The 27,438-nt window shown below is 44.5% G+C and overlaps 2 protein-coding genes across 2 annotated transcripts in view; one reads left to right on the top strand and one right to left on the bottom strand.

Moving 5' to 3' along the window:
• Nucleotides 1-24,167, top strand: part of LOC124606691 (cuticle protein 16.5-like) — a 29,500-nt gene extending 5,333 nt beyond the window's left edge. Inside the window, exon 2 of the mRNA XM_047138715.1 lies at nt 23,639-24,167. Coding sequence (XP_046994671.1) covers nt 23,639-24,067 — 429 coding nt within the window. The 3' untranslated portion in view covers nt 24,068-24,167. The remainder of the gene's footprint in view (nt 1-23,638) is intronic.
• On the bottom strand, nt 7,529-8,194 carry LOC124606693 (cuticle protein 16.5-like). The gene is made up of 2 exons (XM_047138718.1): nt 8,156-8,194; nt 7,529-8,034 (listed from the first exon to the last, which is right to left on the bottom strand). Exons 1-2 carry the CDS (start codon nt 8,165-8,167, stop codon nt 7,606-7,608), a joined length of 441 nt encoding a protein of 146 aa, XP_046994674.1. The 5' UTR covers nt 8,168-8,194; the 3' UTR covers nt 7,529-7,605.
• Nucleotides 24,168-27,438: the final 3,271 nt, after the last annotated feature.

Here is a 27,438-nt window from a genome sequence, read left to right as displayed (position 1 = left end):
ATTCGGTCATAGTTGCCGGTGTCGTGGTGTTAACATTGGCACATGCATGGCTCGTCGGCTGCGGAGGCCCATCATTAGGAATGTTCGGTGCTCTGTGTATTCAGACACCCAGCATTAAAGTATGATGTTATTCCTGACACAGTTCACCACCCTTCCTGTTTTATCAGTCTGCTCAGCCTACGACATCCGAAATTTGTAATGAGGATTGGCCGCTTACGCCACGACGTCCGGGCGTGGTTTCCTCTTGGTTTCGCCACGTGTTGAAGGCACTCAACACAACATTCCTTGAACACCCTAAATCCCCGTGCCGAGGCTCCAGGCCATCACAATCTGCCCTCCGTCATACTCAGGTAGTGGGTCGCGAGCCTTCCCAATGTGCACATGGACATCACGCTCGCTGGTACTACATACACCACGCGTATGTCTGACTAGCCGTCATTCCTCACCAGGTGACGCTGGTATCACCAGGGTCGGTTTATGTCGATAGCAGGTCCGTGGTCATTATTTTCTAGCTGATCAATGTGCTTTGCAGTGATAGTCTTTGTTCAGTTCCATCCAAAACAGTTGCAACTAACAGTGGAATAATGTATGCGACTTTAGAAATTTTGCTACTATACCACCAATATCTTAATATGCTGCATCGTTTCAAATTTAGCACTACCGAAAAGTGAACCCAATCTGTCTCTGCTGTGACATTGTCAACTATATCTTGGAATTCTCCTGTTCACTTTTAAGGGGTTGTGACGTCAGGTCGATAGACTGCCTCTTCTCTCTTTGTACAAACATCCAGTCGACCTTTGAACGTGAATAGCGAAGGATACGCGGAGCTAGCGCCACGATTCTGACGTACTGAAGAGAGTTGTGCCAACCGAAAAATGTCGCACCTGAGTACGAAAGCAAATGATCGCGCCGTACCAATTATGGGAAGGAACGAACAAAAACGATGCAGGTGGAGCATTGGCACGCCGGCCGCTGAGGTCGAGCGGTTCTAGGCGCTTTAGTCCGGAACCACGCGGCTGCTATGGTCGCAGGTTCGAATCCTGGTTGGGGCATGGATGTGTGTGATGTCCTTAGGTTAGTTGGGTTTAACTAGTTCCAAGCCTAGGAGACTGATGACCTCAGATGTTCAGTCCCATAGTGCTCAGAGCCATTTAAACCATTTTTGAGCATTGGCACGCCGGTGGCCCACACACTCGGTCCGTGTGAAGTTTAGCACGCCGTGGCAGGCACTGGTTCAGGACATTGCTGAAACTTCCCGATGACTTCTCTTTCTCTTGTGGGACCGGTGGATGATCATGGTTTTCCGGAATTGTACCTGTGGGCATTCTGGCCGGTTTCTTCTTCCTCAATCTCGCAGACGAGTATAATTACGAGACTCGTTTATGCATCTCGCTGAAACTTCGCCCTGAACTATCTCTAAAGCACTTCACTTACGTTCTTTTCCTTCCAATAGTACTTCAGAACGAACTGTTTCCGCTCAATATTCAGCCTGGCTGCAGAAAATTTTCAAGCCATCACAGCAGTAAAAAGGAAAAAAAAGATATTTTAATTGTGAGGTGTAAAAGAATGCACATTTTTTGGAACACATCGTATATACATATACATGATACACGGTGCTTCTAGCGGTTGTAGATGGGGCACAAACCTGATAAAGTTTTGATAAGCGAACGACGTCAGAAAATTTGCCGTTTGGATATAAAAAATTTTTTGAAGATCAGATAACTTTCTAATCTCCTGCTTCACGATACAGACACAGCGGAGACTATCAGTCTGTGTGCTCTGCAGAAGTCCATGGCGTGGGCAATTTTTCGAGTACTCGTCATCTGAATCTGGTTCTCTTCTACATGACGAAGGACAGTCGTCCGGGATTCTGCGCTTGTGTGCAGCATCGCAGTCAACACACATAATTACGAACGTACCAGGTTATCGCACCCGTTGATTTAGTCAGACGACAATTGTGTGTGATGCTTAATAATCAAATACGTAGCCCTGTTAAGGTACTTGAAAATAACACCCTCATATATTCCGCAATAAATGTTACTGTAATCCATTTACAACATAGACGTAGATTTGCTTGTATATAACAAAATTAACACAGAGTATTGTTTTTTCTACTCCCCACTTCGCCTGCGATTCATAACCTAGCATATTTTCGTTATACCTCAAAAATAAATGCAAAGCTGAACTACGTACGTACCATCAGACTTCACACAATTCCGAAGATTGCAAGAGGCGACAAGTGCGACAATAAACACAAAATCTGCTTAAAAATTCATGCGCCCAAATTGCTAATAAGAATTATATACTGAAGAATGGAAAAGAAAATTGAGAATGAGTTTGATGATGATCAGTTTGGCATAGGAAAGGCAACGTTGCAGTTGATAACGGAAGTAAGACTGAAGGAAAACCAAGTCATGTTCATAGGCTGTGACGACCTGGAAAAAGCGTTCGACAGTGTAAAATGGTGCAAGATGTTCGAAATGGATAGATATGGAGTTTTATAACTCAGAGGTGGATGGCGACTTTACACCTGGAGTGATGCATATCCAGCAATTAATAATTTTCTTCGTTATCACATAGTAATTATTAGTAAAGAGATCGATGTTCTTCTCATTATGTTATATCAAATTCATTGGGTTCGTCTGGAGCCGTGAAACACCCACACTTTAACAACAAATTTGCTCATAGTTCATAAAAACATAAGTTGTTGTGGTCTTCAGTCCTGAGACTGGTTTGATGCAGCTCTCCATGCTAATCTATCCTGTGCAAGCTCCTTCATCTCCCAGTACCTACTGCAACCTACATCCTTCTGAATCTGCTTGGTGTATTCATCTCTTGGTCTCCCTCTACGATTTTTACCCTCCACGCTGCCCTCCAATGCTAAATTTGTGATCCCTTGATGCCTCAGGACATGTCCTACCAACCGATCCCTTCTTCTAGACAAGTTGTGCCACAAACTCCTCTTCTCCCCAATTTTATACAGTACCTCCTCATTAGTTATGTGATCTACCCATCTAATCTTCAGTATTCGTCTGTAGCACCACATTTCGAAAGCTTCTATGCTCTTCTTGTCCAAACTAGTTATCGTCCATGTTTTACTTCCATACATGGCTACACTCCATTAAAATACTTTCAGAAACGACTTCCTGACACTTAAATCTATTCTCGATGTTAACAAATTTCTCTTCTTCAGAAACGCTTTCCTTGCCATTGCCAGTCTACATTTTATATCCTCTCTACTTCGACCATCATCAGTTATTTTGTTCCCCAAATAGCAAAAGTCCTTTACTACTTTAAGTGTCTCATTTCCTAATCTAATTCCCTCAGCATCACCCGACTTAATTCGACTACATTCCATTATCCTCGTTTTGCTTTCGTTGATGCTCAACTTATATCCTCCTTTTAAGACACTGTCCATTCCGTTCAACTGCTCTTCCAAGTCCTTTGCTGTCTCTGACAGAATTACAATGTCATCGGCGAACCTCAAAGTTTTTATTTCTTCTCCATCGATTTTAATACCTACTCCGAATTTTTCTTTTGTTTCCTTTACTGCTTGCTCAGTATACAGATTGAACAACATCGGGGACAGGCTACAACCCTGTCTCACTCCCTTCCCAACCACTACTTCCCTTTGATGCCCCTCCACTCATAACTGCCATCTGGTTCTGTAGAAATTGTGAATAGCCTTTCGCTCCCTGTATTTTACCCTGCCACCTTCAGAATTTGAAAGAGACTATTCCAGTCAACATTGTCAAAAGCTTTCTCTAAGTCTACAAATGCTAGAAACGTAGGTTTGCCTTTTCTTAATTTAGCTTATAAAATAAGTCGTAGGGTCAGTATTGCTTCACGTGTTCCCATATTTCTACGGAATCCAAACTGATCTTCCCCTAGGTCGGCTTCCACCAGTTTTTCCATTCGTCTGTAAAGAATTCGCGTTAGTATTTTGCAGCCGTGACTTATTAAACTGATAGTTCGGTAATTTTCACATCTGTCAACACCTGCTTTCTTTGGGTTTGGAATTAATATATTCTTCTTGAAGTCTGAGGGTATTTCGCCTGTCTCATACATCTTGCTCACCAGACCGTAGACTTTTGACAGGACTGGCTCTCCCAAGGCTGTCAGTAGTTCTAATGAAATGTTGTCTACTCCCGGGGCCTTGTTTCGACTCAGGTCTTTCAGTGCTCTGTCAAACTCTTCACGCAGTATCGTATCTCCCATTTCATCTTCATCTACATCCTCTTCCATTTCCATAATATTGTCCTCAAGTACATTGCCCTTGTATAGACCCTCCATATACTTCTTCCACCTTTCTGCCTTCCCTTCTTTGCTTAGAACTGGGTTTCCATCTGAGCTCTTGATATTCGTACAAGTGGTTTTCTTTTCTCTGAAGGTCTCTTTAATTTTCGTGTAGGCATTATCTATCTTACCCCTAGTGAGATAAGCCTCTACATCCTTACATTTGTCCTCTAGCCATCCCTGCTTAGCCATTTTGCACTTCCCGTCGATCTCATTTTTGAGACGTTTGTATTCTATTTTGCCTGCTTCATTTACTGCATTTTTATGTTCTCTCCTTTCGTCAATTAAATTCAATATTTCTTCTGTCACCCAAGGATTTCTATTAGCCCTCGTCTTTTTGCCTACTTGATCCTCTGCTGCCTTCACTACTTTATCCCTCAAAGCTACCCATTCCTCTTCTACTATATTTCTTTTCCTCATTCTTGTCAATTGTTCCCTTATGCTCTCCCTGAAACTTTGTACAACCTCTGTTTCTTTCAGTTAATCCAGGTCCCATCTTCTTAAATTCCCACCTTTTTGCAGTTCTTCAGTTTTAATCTACAGTTCATAACCAAAAGATTGTGGTCAGAGTCAACGTCTGCCCCTGGAAATGTCTTACAGTTCCTAAATCTCTGTCTTACCATTATATAATCTATCTGAAACCTGTCAGTATCCCCAGGCTTCTTCCATGTGTACAACCTTCTTTTATGATTCTTGAACCAAGTGTTAGCTATTATTAAGTTGTGCTCTGTGACAAAATTCCACCAGGCAGCTTCCTCTTTCATTTCTTACCCCCAATCCTTATTCACCTACTACGTTTCCTTCTCTCCCTTTTCCTACTACCGAATTCCAGTCACCCATGACAATTAAATTTTCGTCTCCCTTCACTATCTGAATAATTTCGTTTATTTCATCATACATTTCTTCAATTTCTTCGTCATATGCAGAGCTAGTTGGCTTGTAGACTTGTACTACTGTCGTAGGCGTGGGCTTCGTGTGAATCTTGGCCACAATAATGCGTTCACTATGCTGTTTGTAGTAGCTTACCCGCATTCCTATTGTTTTATTCATTATTAAACCTACTCCTGCATTACCCCTATTTGATTTTGTATTTATAACCCTGTATTCACCTGACCAGAAGTCTTGTTCCTCGTGCCACCGAACTTCACTAATTCCCACTATATCCAACTTTAACCTATCCATTTCCCTTTTTAAAATTTCTAACCTAACTGCCCGATTAAGGGAATAAAAACATAATCGTCGTTAAATTTACCGTTGAACCATTGGTGTTTTGCTATCATTATAAACGGAAAAAGTTAATGTCTGGGAACAGTTTACTCTTTGATATGTGTATTTTATGTTTAAGGTTGAAAAACAAAAGTGAGTTTTTGTTCTAGTAATTTGTTTATTCTGAACCGGATTCCATGGCATTGAGCTACTGTCAGAAAACAACCGAACAGCGTCCACTACAGGGATCCGTATGTAGGAAGCGAAACAAACGAAACATAGATAAATCAACCCGTATCTTTGATCATGACATCATACCTCTATCTTTATACCGCCTCTTTAGTCGCAGCCATTACTTAAATCTTTTGGTATTCTATCCCACGGAAAGGAAACGAATCCGTCAAATTACCAACAACTCCCAACTCTTGCACAACTATAACACTTATTTTTATGTAAGAGGTAGCATAGTACTTATCTTATTCAATAGAAAGTATGAACCAGATTTAATTCAATAGTGGTGTCTACCAAATCATTTATATGCCGATATGGAGATAATACTATTTCAATGGTGCCGCGAATGGTACCTGCATTTCCTCGTAAGGGTGTTGAACGACGTCGCTGGGCCACGCGGAGGGCGTGGCTGTCTGTGCACTGCCGGAGGCGGAAGCACGCGCCCCACGGCTATGGAGTCTTGTCAAATGGGTACAGCAATGGGAGAGAGTCATTTATTTGGTAAACTGTGTACTGAAATGACGCAGGTATTCGAACTGAATGGAAGAAAAGGAAAATGTTGAGAAAGAGATTTTCACTCTGCAGCGGAGTGTGCGCTGATATGAAACTTCGTGGCAGATTAAAACTGTGCCGGACCGAGACTCTAACTCGGGACCTTTTCCTTTCGCGGGCAAGTGCTCTACCATCTGAGCTACTCAACCACGACTCACGGCCCGTCCTCACACCTTTACTTCCGCCACACACACACACACACACACACACACACACACACACACACACACACACAGGCAAAGGTCCCGAGTTCGAATCTCGGTCCGGCACATAGTTTTAATCTGTCAGGAAGTCTCAATTACCAATCTCGTTCGTCCGCAGGTCGTGGTCGTCCGGTAACGTTCTCGCTTCCCACGCACGGGTTCTCGGGTTCGATTCCCGGCGGGGTCAGGGATTTTCTCTGCCTCTTGATGACTCGGTGTTGTGTGATGTCCTTAGGTTAGTGAGGTTTAAGTAGTTCTACGTTCTAGGGGACTGATGACTTCAGCTGATATGTCCCATAGTGCTCAGAACCATTTGAACCATTTATTTCTTGGATATATCCCACTTTCCGTTTTACCCTGCAGTTTTTACACACTAAAGTTCCATCTCGTTCAATGGAAATAATTCCCTGATCTCTGAATACATGTCCTATCATGCTGTTCGTTTTTCCTGTCAGAGTTCTCCAATTTTTCTTTCTTCGCGGTTCTGAGGATAACTTACCGTACACTGATTTAAACTAATTGTATATTAGCCAGACAGGAAGGGCTATAGCAGCTACAGTGACTGAATATGAAAGTGGCTGGAGTGTATGTAAGTTAGACTCCAGTTTTTCTGAATGTGTACTGTTGGCACGTGATGGATAAGAAGTCTGCACAGAAGTCCATAATGTGACCAACAAAGGAAAAAAAAAAGCTATTAGAAACAATTGAGGTAATTAAGCATTCACCTCAAACGACATTCTGTGTATGTTGATAGTATCTATGTTACAATTGCCTGGATTCTTTTTATCTGGTATCTCTTGAGAATAGTAGCCAGTTATTTCTGACAGTGGCAGAAATACTGAAACGAAGTCCTAACTAAACAAATTAGGACAACAAAAAGCAGTGTCTATGTTTTTTAACGTTAAAAATGAAATTGTTTTCCCAGGAAGTAACGGAGCGATATGTATTTAATGTATATTGACTTCGTAAAGGGGATCACATATTCCACAACTCGTGATAACTCAACAGGAAATCAGGAAAGGTAAGAAGAAAAAAACATGTTCGTTGTTAGTGTTTTATTATTTTTTTCGAAATTTTGGTGTTTATACTGGTCTCGTCTCTTGCAGGATTAGACATTTCAGCCCAGCAGAGCAGCCTTAGCGTGGAGGTGGGCGGCGGCGGCGAGGGCGCCGGGGGCGGCATAGGACAGTGGAGCGGGGGCGGCGTAGGCGACGTGAGCGGGGGCGGCGTACGCCACAGCGGGGGCGGCGTAGGCGCGGGCAGCGTAGGCGAGGGCGGCGCCGTTGATGACGGCGTCACGGGCCTGAGTCTGGGCGACGGCAGTCAGGTGGGCGGCCCTGGTGGCGGCAACGACAGGGGTGTCCAGCAGGTAGCCGTCGGAGCGCACGGCGACGGGGGCGGGGCCGTAGGCGGCGTAGCCGGCGTGCACGGGGGCGGCCACCACAGCGGGGGCGGCGTAGGCGGCGGGGGCGACGACTGCGGCGGGGGCGGCACCCAGGTAGCCGGGCGTAGCCACGGCGACGGCCAGGACGGCGCTCAGGACGATCTGAATTTCAAGAAGTCTCATAGAACGATGTTCTCAACTAGTATAGATCATAGATGTGCTACACAGACAAGCTTGTTGTTTGTGGTAGTAGTGAAGTAAAATAAAGTACAGTAGTACGTACCAGTGTGTTCATGGTTGTGGGAGTTGCTGCTGCTGCTGCTGCTGCCGAAATGTGCCTGGCCAGTGGTCATGGCCGCTATTCATACCGAACAGTCCGGCAGTGTGTGCACCGAGTGAAAGCAGCGCGGCGCCTGATTCTGACCTCGTGCTTGGATCGCCCTCGAGTGTTGTCTTTTTGGATTTGGATTTGATCCCCGAAACCTCTCTTGGTATTTGCGTTGTCGGTCGCAATATAAAGCTACATGGAGTTTACAGCGATCTTTCTGATGGCTGCATTCGTTGGCTGTAGACTCCCTTCAATGGTCAAGTCGTTTTATATCTGCTGCCAATATTCACAGAATGTGAAGACTGATATTGGTTTTGCTCGTTTCCCATATATTCATCAAGAAACAGAATTTTTTGATAGCTTAAGGAGTTATGAAATTACACTGTTGAGCAGAGATATCTCTGCACAGCCAAAAAATGGTTCAAATGGCTCTGAGCACTGTGGGACTTAACATCTGAGGTCATTAGTCCCCTAGAACTTAGAACAACTTAAACCTAAATAATCTAAGGACAGCCGGCTAGAATGGCCGAGCGGTTCTAGGCGCTACAGTCTGGTGCCGCGCGACCGCTACGGTCGCAGGTTCGAATCCTGCCAAGGGCATGGATGTGTGTTATGTCCTTAGGTTAGTTAGGTTTAAGTAGTTCTAAGTTCTAAGGGGCTGATGACCTCAGAAATTAAGTCACATAGTGCTCAGAGCCATAATCTAAGGACATCACACATATTTATGCCCGAGGCAGGATTCGAACCTGCTACCGTAGCGGTGGCGCGGTTCCAGACTGAAGCGCCTAGAACTGCTCGGCCACCACGACCGGCTTAGCATAGCAGTCTGCTACTACGAGCTTCCTATTAATATATGTTTAGTGTTCCTTATTCCGTTCTGGATGATACTCTCACCGCTATATCTTCTTTAACAACTTAACATAAGGTCTGATACTATCTAACGTATGTGTTCAATGTTTCAGTCACTTACCGCTCTAAGGACCTTCTACACAAATCACTCTTGCAAAAATAAAAGAGAGTAGAATTAAGCTTCCGTTGTACTCATACCTCGAAGTAACACACACTCCACGTACATCATTTGACTTTAGTACAGCTGTGAAGATGAAGTACAGTTTCGAACCGTTCGAAATCTAATTTTACACTTTTGTAGTCTCTGTGTATGCTGCAGTTACATGAAAACCATCACAGGATATCTGTAAATTCTAGACTTATTTTGTATTGACTTATGTTCTTCAGCGTAGTTCCTCTGGAGTGAAAAACCTTACAGGGTTTGTCGAACAAAGTCATGATCCTGCACTGAATACATATTCTGATTTTATATTATTTTGTGCGTATGGTAGTGCGATGCGCTTCCTGCCTACTGTTACGTATTCAAGGTGTTGTCACAAATCCTTAAAATATGCAGCTAACATGATGGTTAGTAATATGCTTTTATCTACATCTACACATAAACACATATTATCTAAGCCACCGCACGGTGTATGGCGTCAGGTACCATGTAGCACCACTTGTAATGTCATTGCTTACTCAGCTCGGAAATGGAATCAGGTGAAATCGACTGCCTACAGGCCTCTGTCCAAGTCCTATTTTTATGTTCGTGGTTCTTAGGAGTGATGTACGATGGCGGTGTTTCGTGGTTTTGAAAGTAGTACACTCCGAAGATACCCAGAGGAGCGCTGAGAACTTTTCAAAATGTGGATGTGGAGGAATACTGAAGGTGTTAACTGAAAATGAAAAATATACTAACATAGATATCCATATAAGTATACAGGGTGTTACAAAAAGGTACGGCGAAACTTTCAGGAAACATTGCTCACACACAAATAAAGAAGAGATGTTATGTGGACATGTGTCCGGAAACGCTTAATTTTCATGTTAGAGCTCATTTTAGTTTCATCCGTATGTACTGTACTTCCTCGATTCACCGCCAGTTGGCCCAATTGAAGGAAGGTAATGTTGACATCGGTGCTTGTGTTGACATGCGACTCATTGCTCTACAGTACTAGCATCAAGCACATCAGTACGTAGCATCAACTGGTTAGTGTTCATCACGAACGTGGTTTTGCAGTCAGTGCAATGTTTACAAATGCGGAGTTGGCAGATGCCCATTTGATGTATGGATTAGCACGGGGCAATAGCCGTGGCGCGGTACGTTTGTATCGAGACAGATTTCCAGAACGAAGGTGTCCCGACAGGAAGACGTTCGAAGCAATTGATCGGCGTCTTAGGGAGCACGGAACATTCCAGCCTATGACTCGCGACTGGGGAAGACCTAGAACGACGAGGACACTTGCAATGGACGAGGCAATTCTTCGTGCAGTTGACGATAACCCTAATGTCAGCGTCAGAGAAGTTGCTGCTGTACAAGGTAACGTTGACCATGTCACTGTATGGAGAGTGCTACGAGAGAACCAGTTGCTTCCGTACCATGTACAGCGTGTGCAGGCACTTTCAGCAGCTGATTGGCCTCCACGGGTACACTTCTGCGAATGGTTCATCCAACAATGCGTCAATCCTCATTTCAGTGCAAATGTTCTCTTTACGGATGAGGCTTCATTCCAACGTGATCAAATTGTAAATTTTCACTATCAACATGTGTGGGCTGACGAGAATCCGCACGCAATTGTGCAATCACGTCAGGCATTGTTGGTGATGTCTTGATTGGGCCCCATGTTCTTCCACCTACGCTCAATGGAGCACGTTATCATGATTTCATACGGGATACTCTACCTGTGCTGCTAGATCATGTGCCTTTACAAGTACGACACAACATGTGGTTCATGCACGATGGAGCTCCTGCACATTTCAGTCGAAGTGTTCGTACGCTTCTTAACAACGGATTCAGTGACCGATGGATTGGTGGAGGCGGACCAATTCCATGGCCTCCACGCTCTCCTGACCCCGACCCTCTTGACTTTCCTTTATGGGGGCATTTGAAAGCTCTTGTCTACGCAACCCCGGTACCAAATGTAGAGGCTCTTCGTGCTCGTATTGTGGACGGCTGTGATACAATGCGCCATTCTCCAAGGCTGCATCAGCGCATCAGGGATTCCATGCGACGGAGGGTGGATGCAAGTATCCTCGCTAACGGAGGACATTTTGAACATTTCCTGTAACAAAGTTTTTGAAGTCACGCTGGTACGTTCTGTTGCTGTGTGTTTCCATTTCATGATTAATGTTACTTGAAGAGAAGTAATAAAATGAGCTCTAACATGGAAAGTAAGCGTTTCCGGACACATGTCCACATAACATATTATCTTTCCTTCTGTGTGAGGAATGTTTCCTGAAAGTTTGGCCGTACCTTTTAGTAACACCCTGTATAGTTCTGGCAATACTGGCCATGACCTCCTTCTTTTGTGCGGATGCACACATATTCGCCCAACTCTTATGGGTCTTGGTAAGAATGTCTTCCACGAGTAACGAGTGCGTTGGGGTGGGACACTACGAAAGTAGTGTGTGGACATACAAGGTGAGAATGTGGGTCTCGTGAGACGCCTTCGCGAGATAATCCCTGCAGTCGCACTATCCTCTCTGCCCTCGGTGTCTCAGATGGATTTCGATTTCTAGCCATACACTGCCCCCCTCCTTCCCCCCAAATGCCACACCAGCAGCTGCAGTAAAAAAACAATGGACAAAGAGTTGTAGATTAATCTAGTTCAAATGGTTCAAATGGCTCTGAGCACTATGGGACTTAACATCTTAGGTCATCAGTCCCCTAGAACTTAGAACTAGTTAAACCTAACTAACCTAAGGACATCACACACATCCATGCCCGAGGCAGGATTCGAACCTGCGACCGTAGCAGTCGCGCGGTTCCGGACTGCGCGCCTAGAACCGCGAGACCACCGCGGCCGGCGATTAATCTAGTTTAAGAGTGTTTATTTTTAAGTAACATTTCTCTATATGTATGTATGTATGTATAAACGCCTGAAGATGAACAGAACATGTTCGAAACGCGTTGCATTATGTTAGATTAAGCATAATATAAAAAGTGACTGGTAGCAGAAACTTGAAATAAATAATTATCCCACACAGTCACGGTGCACAAACATAGCCATTATGGCTGAAAATAATGAAGCAAGCTGTGTTTCAAACCACTGGTTTTAGTTGAATATGTGCTGATTCATTAAGAGACTCTTCTTTACCTCGACTACATACTTTTGGAGCTCATAATATGCTCTAGGATCCTGCAACGGTTATCTCTGGGTGGAGAGCCCTCACAAAGTAAGAAACCCTGCCTCTGACCCTACTGAAGAATGCAACGGTGATGAAAGACGTGTTGAAACGCCATTGCGCTGGGCTAAGGACAGGTACCGCTATAGTCATGGGTGGGGGGGGGGGGGGGGGGTCGGTGCTGCGTAGCGCCTGTGGGCGTCGGTCGCTCCACGTTCCTCCACTTGCGCAACGTCCGCCGACCGCAAGCAGTGCAGGAAAGCCGCGAGGCGGTGGCCGACCCTGCGTGTCCCAGGGCCAGGGGCGGGCGGCGCGAGTAGTCGCCGTTATGGAAGCGAGTGGCCGCTCTGCTCCGACAGCTGCGCTCGCCAAGGTGACGAGGCGGACAGGGGAACACGGAGGAATTCAAGCCGGACTAGCCTGACATCATTTCTTGTTGCTTGGCAACACCAGCGCCTGGTATTCTCTACAAAGGGAGTTTTAAGAAAACACATTCGATTTCACAGGAGTATACAGTATGTGGAAACGTAGGCTTTCGCTGCCGTTGTAACAGTCAATGAAATTCTTCTGGGTTTGAGGCCGCATTGTCATCTGTAAAATTCTGACGTTTCGGCGACTGTTGCAAGGTGCCTTGCTCAGGGTGTATTGCTAACAGTTAGCAATACACTCTGAGGAAGGCGCCTTGCAACAGTCTCCGAAACGTTGGACTTTTACAGATGACAATGCGGCCTTAAACCCAGAAGAATTTTAGTGACAGTATATATTATACTTCAGTTAAGACTATAACTTGGGCTGGATCTGATCTTATAGACGGATTTTACAAGGTACGCCTTTTCCCTTTGTCCACATATAACCTTATGGTACTTTTTACTATTACCTTACTTCTTTTCTTCTTTCTCCCGTGACTTTGCCCCGCATCTGCACAGGATTAGCAAGGTCACTAACGGATATAGGATACTTATTTTTTGTGGTGTCACCACCCCGTTACCCTCCTAGACAGAAGGTGCTTGCCCAACTGTTTTCGTGTAGTGTCATTCATGTCAAGGGGTGCGAAAACGTTCCGAATATTTTTGACTTGCGTAACTGAGGCGGTTCTTGGTACCAGTCCAGTATTTACCTTATTGGACGTGGAAAACCGCCTGAACACCACATCCAGTCTGGCCGGCACACAATTCCTCGTCTGCTATGCGGGTTCAGTCTGGAGCCTTACAACTGGCTCAAAAGTGCTAAGTTTCGATGCATAATCTAAAATTTACTCCTATTTTTGATTTCCATTCATATAGGAGATACACTGTGTGACATCGGCTGTATCGCTTCGGAACATCCTGTATTATCTGACAAAAACAAGTAGCGCCGCTGGCGGTTGCAAGTACTTACGCTGACGCGGTGGCGAAGTGCTATAATGAGTGCAAAATACATTTTCCAGAGAGGTCAAAGAAGACGAAAAATACTTAATTCAAGATTTACGGGGGCGTCCTTAATAAATGTGCTATGATGATGATGATGATGATGATGTTTGGTTTGTGGGGCGCTCAACTGTGCGGTCATCAGCGCCCGTACCAAGCTCAAATTGTTACACAGTCCATTTTTTTACATAGTCTAATCTAGTCACTGTCACGAATGATGATGATGATGATGATGATGATGATATGATGAGGACAACACAAACACTCAGTCACTGGGCAGAGAAATTCCAAAACCCGGCCGGGAATCGAACCCGGGACCCCGTGATTCAGAGGTAGCAACGCTAGCTACTAGACCACGAGCTGCGAACTAAATGTGCTGTGACGTAGCTGTTCTCCGATACTGTGAACAATTATATGCAGGCAATGTAGAATCTTCATCGGATTCGTTCTACAGAGCTAAACTTTATGGACAATAAATAAAATACTATAAAATTAATTTTCCTGTGGGCTTCCATTTGTAATGTACCAAAACAGAAGAGTAGCCACGTACAAACGATACAAAATTGCTATCATACTGGAATTATGTTATGAAATATACCTTCATATTTCTTAAAGCCATTGCTATGCATGCAAACACTATACGGTCAGTCAGTGCTGATATAGGCACATTGACATTGACAAACTCCAAGGTTTAATGTTTGTACTTTATCCCATGCAATCAGTATACAGAGTTTTGAAAGGAATTTGTTTTAGTTGTCTACGATAGCCGCTGTAATATCAAGCTTCAAATCCGGAGAAACATTAAAGAAACCAGCACCCTCCACTTTTTATGTATTTATGTTTTGTTATCTTGAAAAGCGGACGTTGTTGGCTGGAAGACTGCGACGAATTGTTCAGCAACCGAACCGATATGAGACGCCGTCCTCCTTGTACAACAGCTTCTTTCGACACCGTGTATGAAGATGTTGTACCTGTTGAGTGTGGGTTACTGTAACGGAAGTTTGTAAGTGGGGTGTCTTTTGTAATATATGATGAGAGAAGTGAGAGGGTGAGGTCCCCTGCCGGGACTAACACTACTCCTAACCCCAAGTGGACCACCGATATTAACGCCCACATCTGGAAGACGAATCATCAACGACATGTCACAGCGCCTCACGTCATGAGGTGCTGGAGAGTGGTTTCTGATTGAATACCGACCATTGGCGCAAAGTGCGGTGATCAAGAACTTTATTCCAGAATTCCTGTTCCACATATTGGCAAAATATTGACGGTGACAGTTTCTTCCACCACCTCATTTGAACCGGATGCCTTCAACAACCGCAGCCAAGAACCACGAATATGACGGTATCATCGTAGAAAGTTTTCAAATATATTCCCAGTCAATCGTCGAGAATAACAGAAAACAAAAGGTTATTTATACCCTTCAAGTTACATGGCGTTACTTTAATAATCATTAACTCAATCAGCTCTAACAGCTCGCCAATTCTGACCAACAGGAATCGTGTCTGGTCTCCCCGTCAGACTTAATCACGAACGTGCTGCCACTCTGCCCGGAACACAATTAATCCTAGATCACGATACTTGGTATTAGCATTTAAATTAAAATATATTTCATACTTTTACTTATTCCACACCCTTGAGGACAATACTAGGCAGTTTACTTCATATGCTTGGATTTCTTCAGCTTGCTACTAAATTGATACTATCATCAGTTTGGCAGCGTAGGGTTCCAATTAGGATTGAGAGTTTTTTTTCTCGTGTAGAAAATCTTACCTCTGCCATTCGTTCGGTACACCCTTGACCATTTAGCTTTATACCTAATTAAAAAATCATTATGGAATCTCTTCTTTTGTAATATCTATTATGTATCTTTGTTTATATGACGTACCTGAGGAGCCCCTCACTGTTAATATGTAGAATGAAGAGTGTACCTAGCTGTGTGTAATTTACATGTTTCTCCTTGGAAAATGGACGTGCGGCAATGGTTTCTAACCAAACGCTATGGTTGAGACTCAAATTTGCTGGGCCACACAAATCGCCAATACAGTATGTACAACACGTTATGCCAGCTCCGAAATAATTAGCTTCCCATCCTGCTCTCTAGCCAGATTTATTTCGACAAGGTAGCACTATTAGCAGAATGGTTCAAATGGCTCTGAGCACTATGGGACTTAACATCTGAGGTCATCAGTTCCCTAGAACTTAGCACTACTTAAACCTAACTAACCTAAGGACAGCACACACATCCATGCCCGAGGCAGGATTCGAACCTGCGACCATTGCGGTCGCGCGGTTCCGGACTGAAGTGCCTAGAACAGCTCGGCCACATCGGCCGGCAGTACTATTAGCATAGCATTTACATTTCACAAGTGTATAATATGATTGTGCTGTATATTAACTATACAGTAATTGATGACGTCTAATCGTTAGTAACAGTGCAAAGATACATTTAATACCTGTTATTATATCAGGTTTTTTTTCCTGTAATTCCGCTAATTTACATCTGTAGCTACTACATCTACAGATACGCTTGGCAAGCCACTGTAAAAGTCATGGCGACGGCTTCTACAAATCATTGTTACAGATTTTGTGTTTTACTTCATTCGCGTAATGAAAACGAGAAAATTCTGTTTGCCTCTGTACGTGTCATTATCCCTCTTATTCGCATGATCCCTACACGAAATAATTTGATGACAGTAGTAGAATGTTCCGACAGTCTTCTACGAAAAATGCTTCTCAAAATTTATCCACAGGGTTTCCCTAAAACTATAGCGCCTTTTTTCCAAGGACTCCTATTTTAGTTCCCGATGCTTGTATGTTAAACATTCGTATGCTCTATACCGATCTGCCACAATTCTTACATTTGCTCTTTAAATTTTCTTTGATGCATTACATTAAGCCAACGGCCTAGCCGCAGTGGTAACACCACTCCCCGTCAGATCCCCGAAGCTAAGCGCTGTTGGGCTTGGCTAGCCTTTGGATGGGTGACCATCCTGGCCTGCCGAGCGCTGTTGCCGAACGGTTTGCACTCAGGCGTTATGAGACCAATTGAGGAGTCCCGTCACGAAATCTGACAATGGCCAGTAGAGCGGTATTCTGACCACATGCCTCTCCATATCCGCATCCGGTGACGCCTATCGGCTGAGGATGTCACGGCGCTCGTTGAAGCTTCCAAGGGCTGTTGGGGCGGAGTTTACTTTTAGTACTTATATTCGTGTTGGATGTAACGTTATCGATCTATATTATTCATCTTCGGATGCAAAAAATGTCTCATGTAAGTACATGATGCCGTATTACCCAGATATTCCAGTTAACTTTGATATTGTATTATGAAGTGTGGTATCTAAATATTTACGAATATTAAAGAGAATAACTTAACAAAGTGGGAAAGCGCTAAGATGTTGGAAATGCTAATGCACTCGGAATCGAAATTGTCAGTGTCATACACCACTGGTCATTAAAATTGCTACACCAAGAAGAAATGCAGATGATAAATGGGTACTCATTGGACAAATATATTATACTAGAACTGACATGTGATAACATTCTCACGCAGTTTGGGTGCATAGATCCTGAGAAATCAGTACCCAGAACAACCACCTCTGTCCGTAATAACGGCCTTGATACGCCTGAGTATTGAGTCAAACAGAGCTTGGATGACGTGTACAGGTACAGCTGCTCATGCAGCTTCAACACGATACCACAGTTCATCAAGAGTAGTGACTGGCGTATTGTGACGAGCCAGTTGCTCGGCCACCATTGACCAGACGTTTTCAATTGGTGAGAGATCTGGAGAATGTGCTGGCCAGGGCAGCAGTGGAACATTTTCTGTATCCAGAAAGGCCCGTACAGGACCTGCAGCATGGGGTCGTGCATTATCCTTCTGAAATATAGGGTTTCGCAGGGATCGAATGAAGGGTAGAGCCACGGGTCGTAACACGTCTGAATTGTAACGTCCACTGTTCAAAGTGCCGTCAATGCGAACAAGAGGTGACCGAGACGTGTAACCAATGGCACCCCATACTATCACGCCGGGTGATACGCCAGTATGGCGATGACGAATGCATGCTTCCAATGTGCGTTCACCGCGATGTCGCCAGACACGGATGCGACCATCATGATGCTGTATACAGAACCTGGATTCATCCTAAAAAATGACGTTTTGCCATTCGTCCACCCAGGTTCCTCGTTGAGTACACTATCGCAAGCGCTCCTGTCTGTGATGCAGCGTCAAGGGTAACCGCAGCCATGGTCTCCGAGCTGGTAGTCCACGCTGCTGCAAACGTCGTCGAACTGTTCGCGCAAATGGTTGTTGTCTTGCAAGCGTCGCCATCTGTTGACTCAGGGATCGAGACGGGGCTGCACGATCCGTTACAGCCATGCAGATGAGATGCCTGTCATCTCGACTGCTAGTGATACGAGGCCGTTGGGATCCAGCACGGCGTTCCGTATTACCCTCCTGAACCCACCGATTCCATATTCTGCTAACAGTCATTGGATCTCGACCAACGCGAGCAGCAAGGTCGCGATACGATAAACCGCAATCGGGATAGGCTACAATCCGACCTTTAAAAGTCGAAAACGTAATGGTGCGCACTCCTCCTCCTTACACGAGGCATCACAACAACGTTTCACCAGGCAACGACGGTCAATTGCTGTTTGTATATGAGAAATCGGTTGGAAACTTTCCTCATGTCAGCACGTTGTAGGTGTCACCACCGGCGCCAAGCTTGTGTGAATGCTCTGAAAAGCTAATCATTTTCATATCACAGCTTCTTCTTCCTGTCGGTTAAATTTCGCATCTGTAGCACGTCATCTTCGTGGTGTAGCAATTTTAATGGCAAGTAGTGTATTTTGTAAACAATTCCAACAAAAGTCATTGTTGTCAGTTCAGTTCTGTATATGCTAAAAGGTAATCGATTTTTTTGCCTCACGAACACCTAGAAGAGCAAGTCTCGGCGCTACGCATCATGTGTATAAGTCGACAGACAGCAGTTTTAGATACACTGGAATCGTTACGCAAACAATACACCCAATCCTATATCATCACGGTATTAACAGGAAAATTTCAGTTTGTACTTCGTCCCAGACTAGCTACTTCCGTGCTGATACGTAATCGTTCTTTCAAGAAAAAGTGCTTAGTTTCCATGATGCTACTCCAGGCGGGTGTAAACAGAAATGTGCCCAACGTAAATTAATAAACGCTAAAGTGAAGATTTTCCCTGTCTGACTGCCCCCTGAAACAGATCTTAGGATCTCTTAATGGACTTTAACATATAAATTACAACCTAAACATAAATGAATGATTAAGGCAACTAATACTACTAAATGATAAACGTCGTTCCTGCTTATAAATGTATTGTAGATAAAAACTATATATTACAAAGTTTACATTTCGTGAATAAAATTACTGATTAATTGCCCAACTCTGCCCCTTATTATGACTGCGCGATCTAATTTCAATAACGCGAAATTACTGACACCATCTACGTACCAAACACTAGAAGACACTACTTTCAAGGATGATTTACGATGGTGTGGAACCTTATCAGAAGTAAACTAACGTGATCACAGCTGTTTAGCTTTTGTAGCGCTAATACGCCGAAGCAATTTGCGATATCACCATATGTACTGCGTCCGGTGCGTCGAAGTGATGGTTCTCGTACTCGTCTGCGGCGATGGAAGAACTCCAGCTACAGATATACTCTTTTAAACACCAGGACGGCAGAAGGCGGTCCTCTGACTACTATAATACTGTCTTCTCCTCTCTGAGTTCTACAGACGAGAAACGCTAACTCCAACCCACAGGAACGGAGTTCAGATAACGTCTCAACGTGAGTATAGGCAGAGGAAGATCTCTCAATTACGGAATGCTGCGCACTCAGTGACGACTTCCAACGCGGAGGTGAAGTCCAGAATCGTACAGGTTCGCAACAGTACAGTGCCTGACTGTTGTAACTATAAACTCTCCTGAGAGTCTGTAACAACAAAGCTGATATCGAGCGACCGTCACACACGGGCGCTCACGACAGAAGACCTCGTCTCTCCACCGCTGGCTTCCCAGCAAGGCTCGGCTCCCCACCATCGTAATTCCGAAAACGAATCATATTCCCGAAACCACGGAATATTCTACCTCTCTACAGATTCTTCCGAATGCCGACCAACCATATTTTAGTCTTTTGTCGTCCAGAGCAGAAAGTTTGCGAGGGAAAACCTATACTCCTACTATGGAATGCTTCTGAGTAAAAATCCTTGGAAATAACCCAGCCCTCTGTGGTTTGCGATGCGCCGCTACTCCGCTCCTCTCACCTGCATCAAGAATTTGCAGAGTTCGAAAGTATTATCTGGTTATCCTTCCGGCACTACTACAATAGCGGCGGCGCGTCATCCTATTGTGCTCCAGAGCTCAAGTGCTACGACGTACGTGTAGCTACTTTCTGTGTTTAAACAGGACAAACACCTGTGCAGGGGCTTCCACCCAGAGCGTGAGTTCTGCCTGCCGTTTCATCTCCACTGGCGTTCCAACCTCTACTAGTGTAGGCAATCATTCATTACGCCGTTTTTATAATAAAGACACTCCGTCACCTTTCATGCAATAAGCGCTAACAATTATTTACAAGGCGTACGTGGCAACGTCAGTCTTCTTTAAATATTCATGTATACCATGTACAACTTATCAAATGATATCTAATTGTGGTGGTTGTTCATGGCAAAGTATGTAGATGAGTGCTTGTAAGGTGCGAAATTATAGCCACCTTACAAGTTCTCTATTCGCCTGTCTAAATGTCACAAAAGGGAAAAGCGGCAAAAGCCTAACCTTTCATGGTAGCTTTTGAGGCTTGTTAGAATAACTGAGGATGAACGAAAATGAGGGTGAACAAAAAAATTTTCAGCGCAGAATTCGCGCATGTCTCTCTGATTCTCGTTGATACAGGGTTTTAAGAGATGAATTGGTTAACAGATACGGTAAAGAATGCTAAAAGCAAATGGTTCAAATGGCTCTGAGCACTATGGGACTTAACTTCTGAGGTCATCAGTCCCCTAGAACTTGGACCTACTTAAACCTAACTAACCTAAGGACATCACACACATCCATGCCCGAGGCAGGATTCGAGCCTGCGACCATAGCGGTCGCACGGTTGCAGACTGCAGTGCCTAGAACCGCTCGGCCACTCCGGCCGGCTGCTAAAGGCAAGGAAAGCATTTAGTGATAGTGTTTCACTCAAGTTGACATTATAGAGTTACTGATGACTGTAGGATATATATGTGTAGGACAGACAAGGTGAGAATGATGTATGTGCTTATACAATACCGCCTGTAAACGTGAAGGTCAGGCTCAATAGGAGTTTCCCTTACTAAATGAACTGATTTTACGGTATGGATACAAACCGTTCTCAGCAGTCATTGGTGATACATAGGTTGTTCATAGCACCCATGTGCTACGCTGGAAAATGATATAGTTGAACCACATCTTAGACCTACAGCTTCAGCTACAGTTTTAATTACTTGGAATACCCTTCCATTATGTATCATTGCATGAGACACTTCATTATTTAACAAAATTACTTACAGTCCTTAATACCACAAGATGTTACAGCAATTCTACTGTAATGCAAAGAGTCGAAGGTCTTGTACATACTGCGTATCTTAGGAGTCTTTCGTAACTCCATGAGCGTATAAATTCCTCTCGGTTTCTCTTAAATGAAGCGTGAGTCCACACAAAACTCGGGCGAAAGTGCGAATGATTTTTCCTTTTTAGATACTCTTTCATTTTGAAGGTATTCTGCACACACCTTCCACATTTTTACACTGGACGGAAACATATGCTAAATCTTCGGAACCGGACGGACCACCCATTCTGAGCCTACACCTCCCGAGAACGCAAGCACACCAGCGGTGGTGTGGAAATGATGTATCCATGCTGCTGTCTTGCTGGCATTCAGAAAGCGTCCTTCTATTTCACCAGAAAGCGTCAACAAATATTTCTTGCTGAACAGGAGGGTATAACCTATCAGCGTTCAGTTATGGAAAGGTGTTGATTGCCTCGGTATACACTGATCCACGGATTATCGGTCTTTAGATCACTTAATACAGGAAAGAAAGTTAGCTTACCTCGACAGATTTAATTTTACAATGTACGTAACTCATCTTCTTTCCGATAAGGTCCTGTACCATTCCACCAAGAGGTCTTTCATTCCGATTACAATACGATCTATTTCCAGATGTGCCAAGGTACATCATCTCAGAATTTATAATTTTGTGTCATAACTCTTTAAATGCATTTCTTAATTACTTTTTCTCCTTGTGCTGTTCAGTTTTGTCATTCTGTTCATACAGCAGTTCCTGATTTACTATTTAAGATAATGAAATGAAAAGTAATATAACAAAGTTATTAATCGCCAATCAAGGCAACAAAAACATCATACAATTAGGAAGAAGACAAGAGCAGGAAGAATTTCTTGAGGTAGATGGCAAGCTGTTCAAGAGAGTACACCAGTTGAGATATTTGGAATCTTGGTTTACCATGGACAACAACATAAAAGTGGACATCAAGGAAAGAATAGCAGTGGGAATGAAATGCATGCATTCTCTCGGTGAGACATTCGGCTCTAAATCTATCTCCGTGAACATTAAGATAAAAATCTACAACACAGTGATATGCCCAGCACCAATGTACGGTTCAGAAACATGGAGCATGACTAAGCGAGAAAAGGAAAACCTATTATGATTCGAAAGAAGAGTAATGAGGACGATATGGGGACCAGTTTTAGATAACGGAGTTATGGAGGAGGAAGAATAACGGGGAAATCTACCTTCTGATGCGGCAACCAACTGTCCTATAGAAGATAAAGAGCAAAAGAGCCCAATGGGCGGGCCTGTAACCTGTACGCCAGATGAAAGACAGACGAAGATGGCACTAGAGGGGAAACAAAACACTAAACGCCTCATTGGACGAGCAAGGCAGTGCTGGATGGACGACCTGAAGAAGGACCTAGCAGCCCTGGAGATTGAAGACAGCCGGCCGGGATGGCCGAGCGGTTCTAGGCGCTACAGTCTGGAACCGCGCGACTGGTACGGTCGCAGGTTCGAATCCTGCCTCGGGCATGGATGTGTGTGATGTCCTTAGGTTAGTTAGGTTTATGTAGTTCTAAGTTCTAGGGGACTGATGACCTCAGAAATTAAGTCCCACAGTGCTAAGAGCCATTTGAACCATTTTTTGATTGAAGACACCTAGAGGAACCGGGCGCAAAGGAGGAAGGAATGGAGGCAGTTTGTGGAAGCAGCGCGTGGTCTGCAGGGCCTGTGATCGCTGGATATCAGTCTATATCTATTTATTGCCAATAGTATTTCTACGTCGAAAAGTTAAGCCTTTGATCTTCACAAACAAAGTGTAGGCGCGATATGCCCTAAATTCCCGAAAGTAAAGCACAACATAAATGAAACAGGTGGAAGAAATTAACTTTTAAATATGACAAAACTGCTGATTTTTCAACAGGTTACCCAGTTTCTCTTATGCCAGGCGCGTCTCTTTGCTATAACTGTTATTCAGTGAGGCGTACTGAACAAATCTGGCGGTCACGAGACAACGCCCAACATACGACCTCAAGCAAGGCCGCAGTTCGAGGATCTCTACTTTCACGTCAGATTACCTGCGCTGGACAGGCTGCGTATATAAACCTGCGATGTCCTCTGAACAGGCACATTTCAGCAGCAGCACTAGCAGCAGCACCAACTCACTCAGCCATGAACACCCTGGTACGTACTACTACTGAAGTATCTAACATTGTACTTCATTACTGCAACCAACAGCCTTGTCAACGGAGCACTCTTTCACGATACGGTACATCTTGAATTTAAGATCATCCTGAGCGCCGTCCTGGCCGTCGCCGTGGCTAAGCCCGGCTACCTGGGTGCCGCCCCCGCCGCAGTCGTCGCCCCCGCCGCGTACGCCGCCCCCGCTGTGGTCGCCGCCCCCGTGCACGCTGGCTACGCCGCCTACGGCCCCGCCCCCGTCGCCGTGCGCTCCGACGGCTATCTGCTGGACACCCCTGCCGTCGCCGCCACCAGGGCCGCCCACCTGACCGCCGTCGCCCAGACTCAGGCCCGTGACGCCGTCATCAACGGCGCAGCCCTCGCCTACGCTGCCCGCGCTTACGCCGCCCCCGCTGTGGCGTACGCCGCCCCCGCTCACGTCGCCTACGCCGCCCCCGCTCCACTGTCCTATGCCGCCCCTGGCGCCCTCGCCGCCGCCGCCCACCTCCACGCTAAGGCTGCTCTGCTGGGCTGAAATGTCTTTCCATCTTCCTGTCAGTAACTCTGCTGTTCCTGTACAAAAAAATTACAAAAAGTAATAAAGTATCTAAAATAAAGCCTTATTTTGTTTTTCATTTTCTTCACTTAGTACTACCGCTGGCTAATTTTTCCTTGGAGTTATAACATACCAGTGATGAGATGTGGAACTGATCTTTCAGCATAAATAATGTGTTTGCAATGCAGAAAAAAATTAACGCGGAACATTTCTTCAAATAGACTTAGACAGAAATATAGCTCTAAAATTAATCTGCACAAGGAGCAAATTTAGCTTCACTGTCTCCACTGTAGGCTCATCCAGAGACTCTGATGATATTTCTGAGTAAAAGGGTTTAACTTTTGAAAATAATGCGATATTTTCCTCTTCTCTAAATAGACTGCTTCTGTAAATTTATTCCAATTGTGTGGTGGGACCACTTTGCATAGGAACATTTCGTTGCTCGTGATCACGTATAGCAGATGTACGTAGAGCGCTACACAGCTATACACCGAGGTAACTATGTAACGTCCGTCGGTGTGGCCGAGCGGTTCTAGACACTACAGTCTGCAACCGAGTGACCGCTACGGTCGCAGGTTCGAATCCTGCCTTGGGAATGGATGTGTGTGATGTCCTTAGGTTAGTTGGGTTTACGTAGTTCTAAGTTCTAGGCGACTGATGACCTCAGAAGTAAAGTCCCATAGTGCTCAGAGCCATTCGAACCATTTTTGAACTATGTAAGCTGCTGTATGCAATGGTAAACTTATGTATCACACGTATGTCTGCTACACAGAAGTATACCCTGTCTGTGTCTTAAAAATGCACCCATTTCATTCTAGTTAACTTAAATATGAATATTACGCAGTGGAAGAGCGATGAACACATTACATATCTGACCAACGTCAGCAGGGTCTAGAGAAGGAATAAGATGTCGGAAATCATTACATTAGTATGATCTTGTTGAGCATAGTATTTGAACCATAGCAATAAACAGTAGTACATATAACAATCTCTAGACTTCTTAAATTCTTTAGACCAACAATACAGCCTCCAGCATCGTTTCAAAAAGTTGTGTCACAGACTACAATAGCAGTGATGGCTACATAATGCAATAATTTTCCCTTCCAGTGGTTAGCATGTATCTTCGCAGAGTGTCCCTCAGTCTGTTCCCCGATTGTCCACAGATTATTATGCTATATTGGTGAACTGTTAGCGTCTAGCGCAGCTTTCACACACCACAGACGAACGCAAAGTTTACAAGTTACGGGAATAGATATTTTTGCCAAAATCAGTCCTAAACCGGGTGTAATATCAGCGTAGGATTTTGAATAAAATACTAGCACCAGCTGAACTTTTATTTTCGGAATCGGCTCTGTTTCTCTGAGTTCTATTAGGTCCCCTGGCATATACCACTGGATAATGGTCTTGGGACGCGAAACCGATAGTGCTTTTTATAATAAAAAGAAAAGTCCAACTAATGCTAGAATGTTATTCCAAATCAATAATACAGCTGCGATACCTGCCTCAACATACTCTATACGCTGAACAAGAAGAAGAACGATGCAACGTTCCTTTTGACACGCATGTATGTCCGAAGGAATACTGCTTCGTAGTTTGAAACTAAATAGCTACTGCACTGTCTTATCGTCTTGATTTTGAGGTAAATTTCAGCTGACGAATCAGCTTCAGCTGCATGGAAAAAGAAATGCACTGTGGGGCTCACTTACCTTACACTTACATCTACGTAGGTATTCCACAAGCCACCGTACGGCGTGTGGCGGATGGTACCCTGTACCACTTGTAGTCGTTTCTCTTTCTGTTCCATTGGCAAACAGAGCGAGGTAGAAACGACTGTCGATATGCCTCCATACGATCACAAATTTTGCTTATCTTCGTGGTTTCTATGCGCAATGTATGTTGGTGGCTGTAGAATCGTTCGGTAGTCAGCTTCAAATGTCGGTTCTCTAAATTTTCTCAGCACTGTTCCTTGAAAAGAAAGCCGCCTTCCCTGCATGGATTCGCATTTGAGTTCCCGAAGCATCTCTGTAATATTTAAGTGTTGTTCCAAACTACCGGCAACATATCTATCAGTCCGCCTCTAAATTGCCTCGATGTCTTCCTTTAATCCGACATGTTAGGAACCCCAAACACTCAAGCAGTACTGGAGGATAGGTCACACCAGTGTCCTATATGCCCTCTCCTTTACAGAAGAGCCACACTTTGCTAAAATCCTCCCAAGAACTCTAAATAGACTATTCGGCTTCCCTAACACAGTCCTCAGATGCTCGTTCCATTTAATATCGCTTTGCAACGTTAAGCCGTCGGCACACGGACCGTGCATCCGAACGTTGAGAGTTAAATGTAAACGTCGTGTGACTAGGGCCTGCCGTCGGGTAGACCGTTCGCCGGGTGCAAGTCTTTCGGTCTGATGCCAATTCGGCGACTTGCGCGTCGATGAGGATGAAATGATGATGGCTAGGACAACACAACACCCAGTCCCCGAGCGGAGAAAATCTCCGACCCAGTCGGGAATCGAACCCGGGCGCGTAGGATTGACATTCTCTCGGGGGCGGACACGTTGAGCGTTGGGCGTGCCGAGTTTCTGACGTCATAGCGTGGAATAGCACGTTCGGTAGTGTTTTTGAAAATGCAGAGCAACATCTAGTACCTCAGATATTCTGAGAGTGCGTCTGAGCGTTGACCAATGGGACACCACCTACGTCACATGCACGCCATCTCCCTTCTGCACAGAGTTGAGAGGCGCCATCATGGCATTCATTTCAAGCCTATACGTATATATGTTGTTCGTGCGCACCAGAAAATTGAGAATGGTTCAAAATGGTTCAAATGGCTCTGAGCACCATGGGACTTAACAGCTGAGGTCATCAGTCCCCTACAACTTAGATCTACGTAAACCTAACTAACCTAAGGACAATACACACATCCTTGCCCGAGGCAGGATTCGAACCTGCGACCGTAGCGGTCGCGCGGTTCCAGACTGAAGCGCCTAGAACCGCTCGGCCACCACTGGCGGCCAATTGAGAATCACTCGAAAACACTTTGTTAACTATGTGTTTTGTTGCAATAAAATAATGAGAATCATCATATTCGTGGCAAAAGAATTATTGTAACTGGTGTATTATGAGACTACGTCATTTTAAGGCAATGACACACCGAGGATCCACCAAAAATGCGTTGTTCTTGGTACAATTTGTTATAATTAAATTTCAGTTAGTAACTTAACTACGATTAAAGCTTTTTGGAACTGGCAACATGCTAAGATTGGCTACCATCAACGTGTTGTCGGTTCAGCGCAGTGAGTAGGGTTAAGGACCTCCGTAAGGGTTTTCTAATATGACAGTGGTTCGTGT

This window comes from Schistocerca americana, chromosome 3, assembly GCF_021461395.2.
Source record: "Schistocerca americana isolate TAMUIC-IGC-003095 chromosome 3, iqSchAmer2.1, whole genome shotgun sequence".
NCBI classification, from domain to species: domain Eukaryota; kingdom Metazoa; phylum Arthropoda; class Insecta; order Orthoptera; family Acrididae; genus Schistocerca; species Schistocerca americana.
This window is presented reverse-complemented; position numbering and strand designations above follow the sequence as displayed.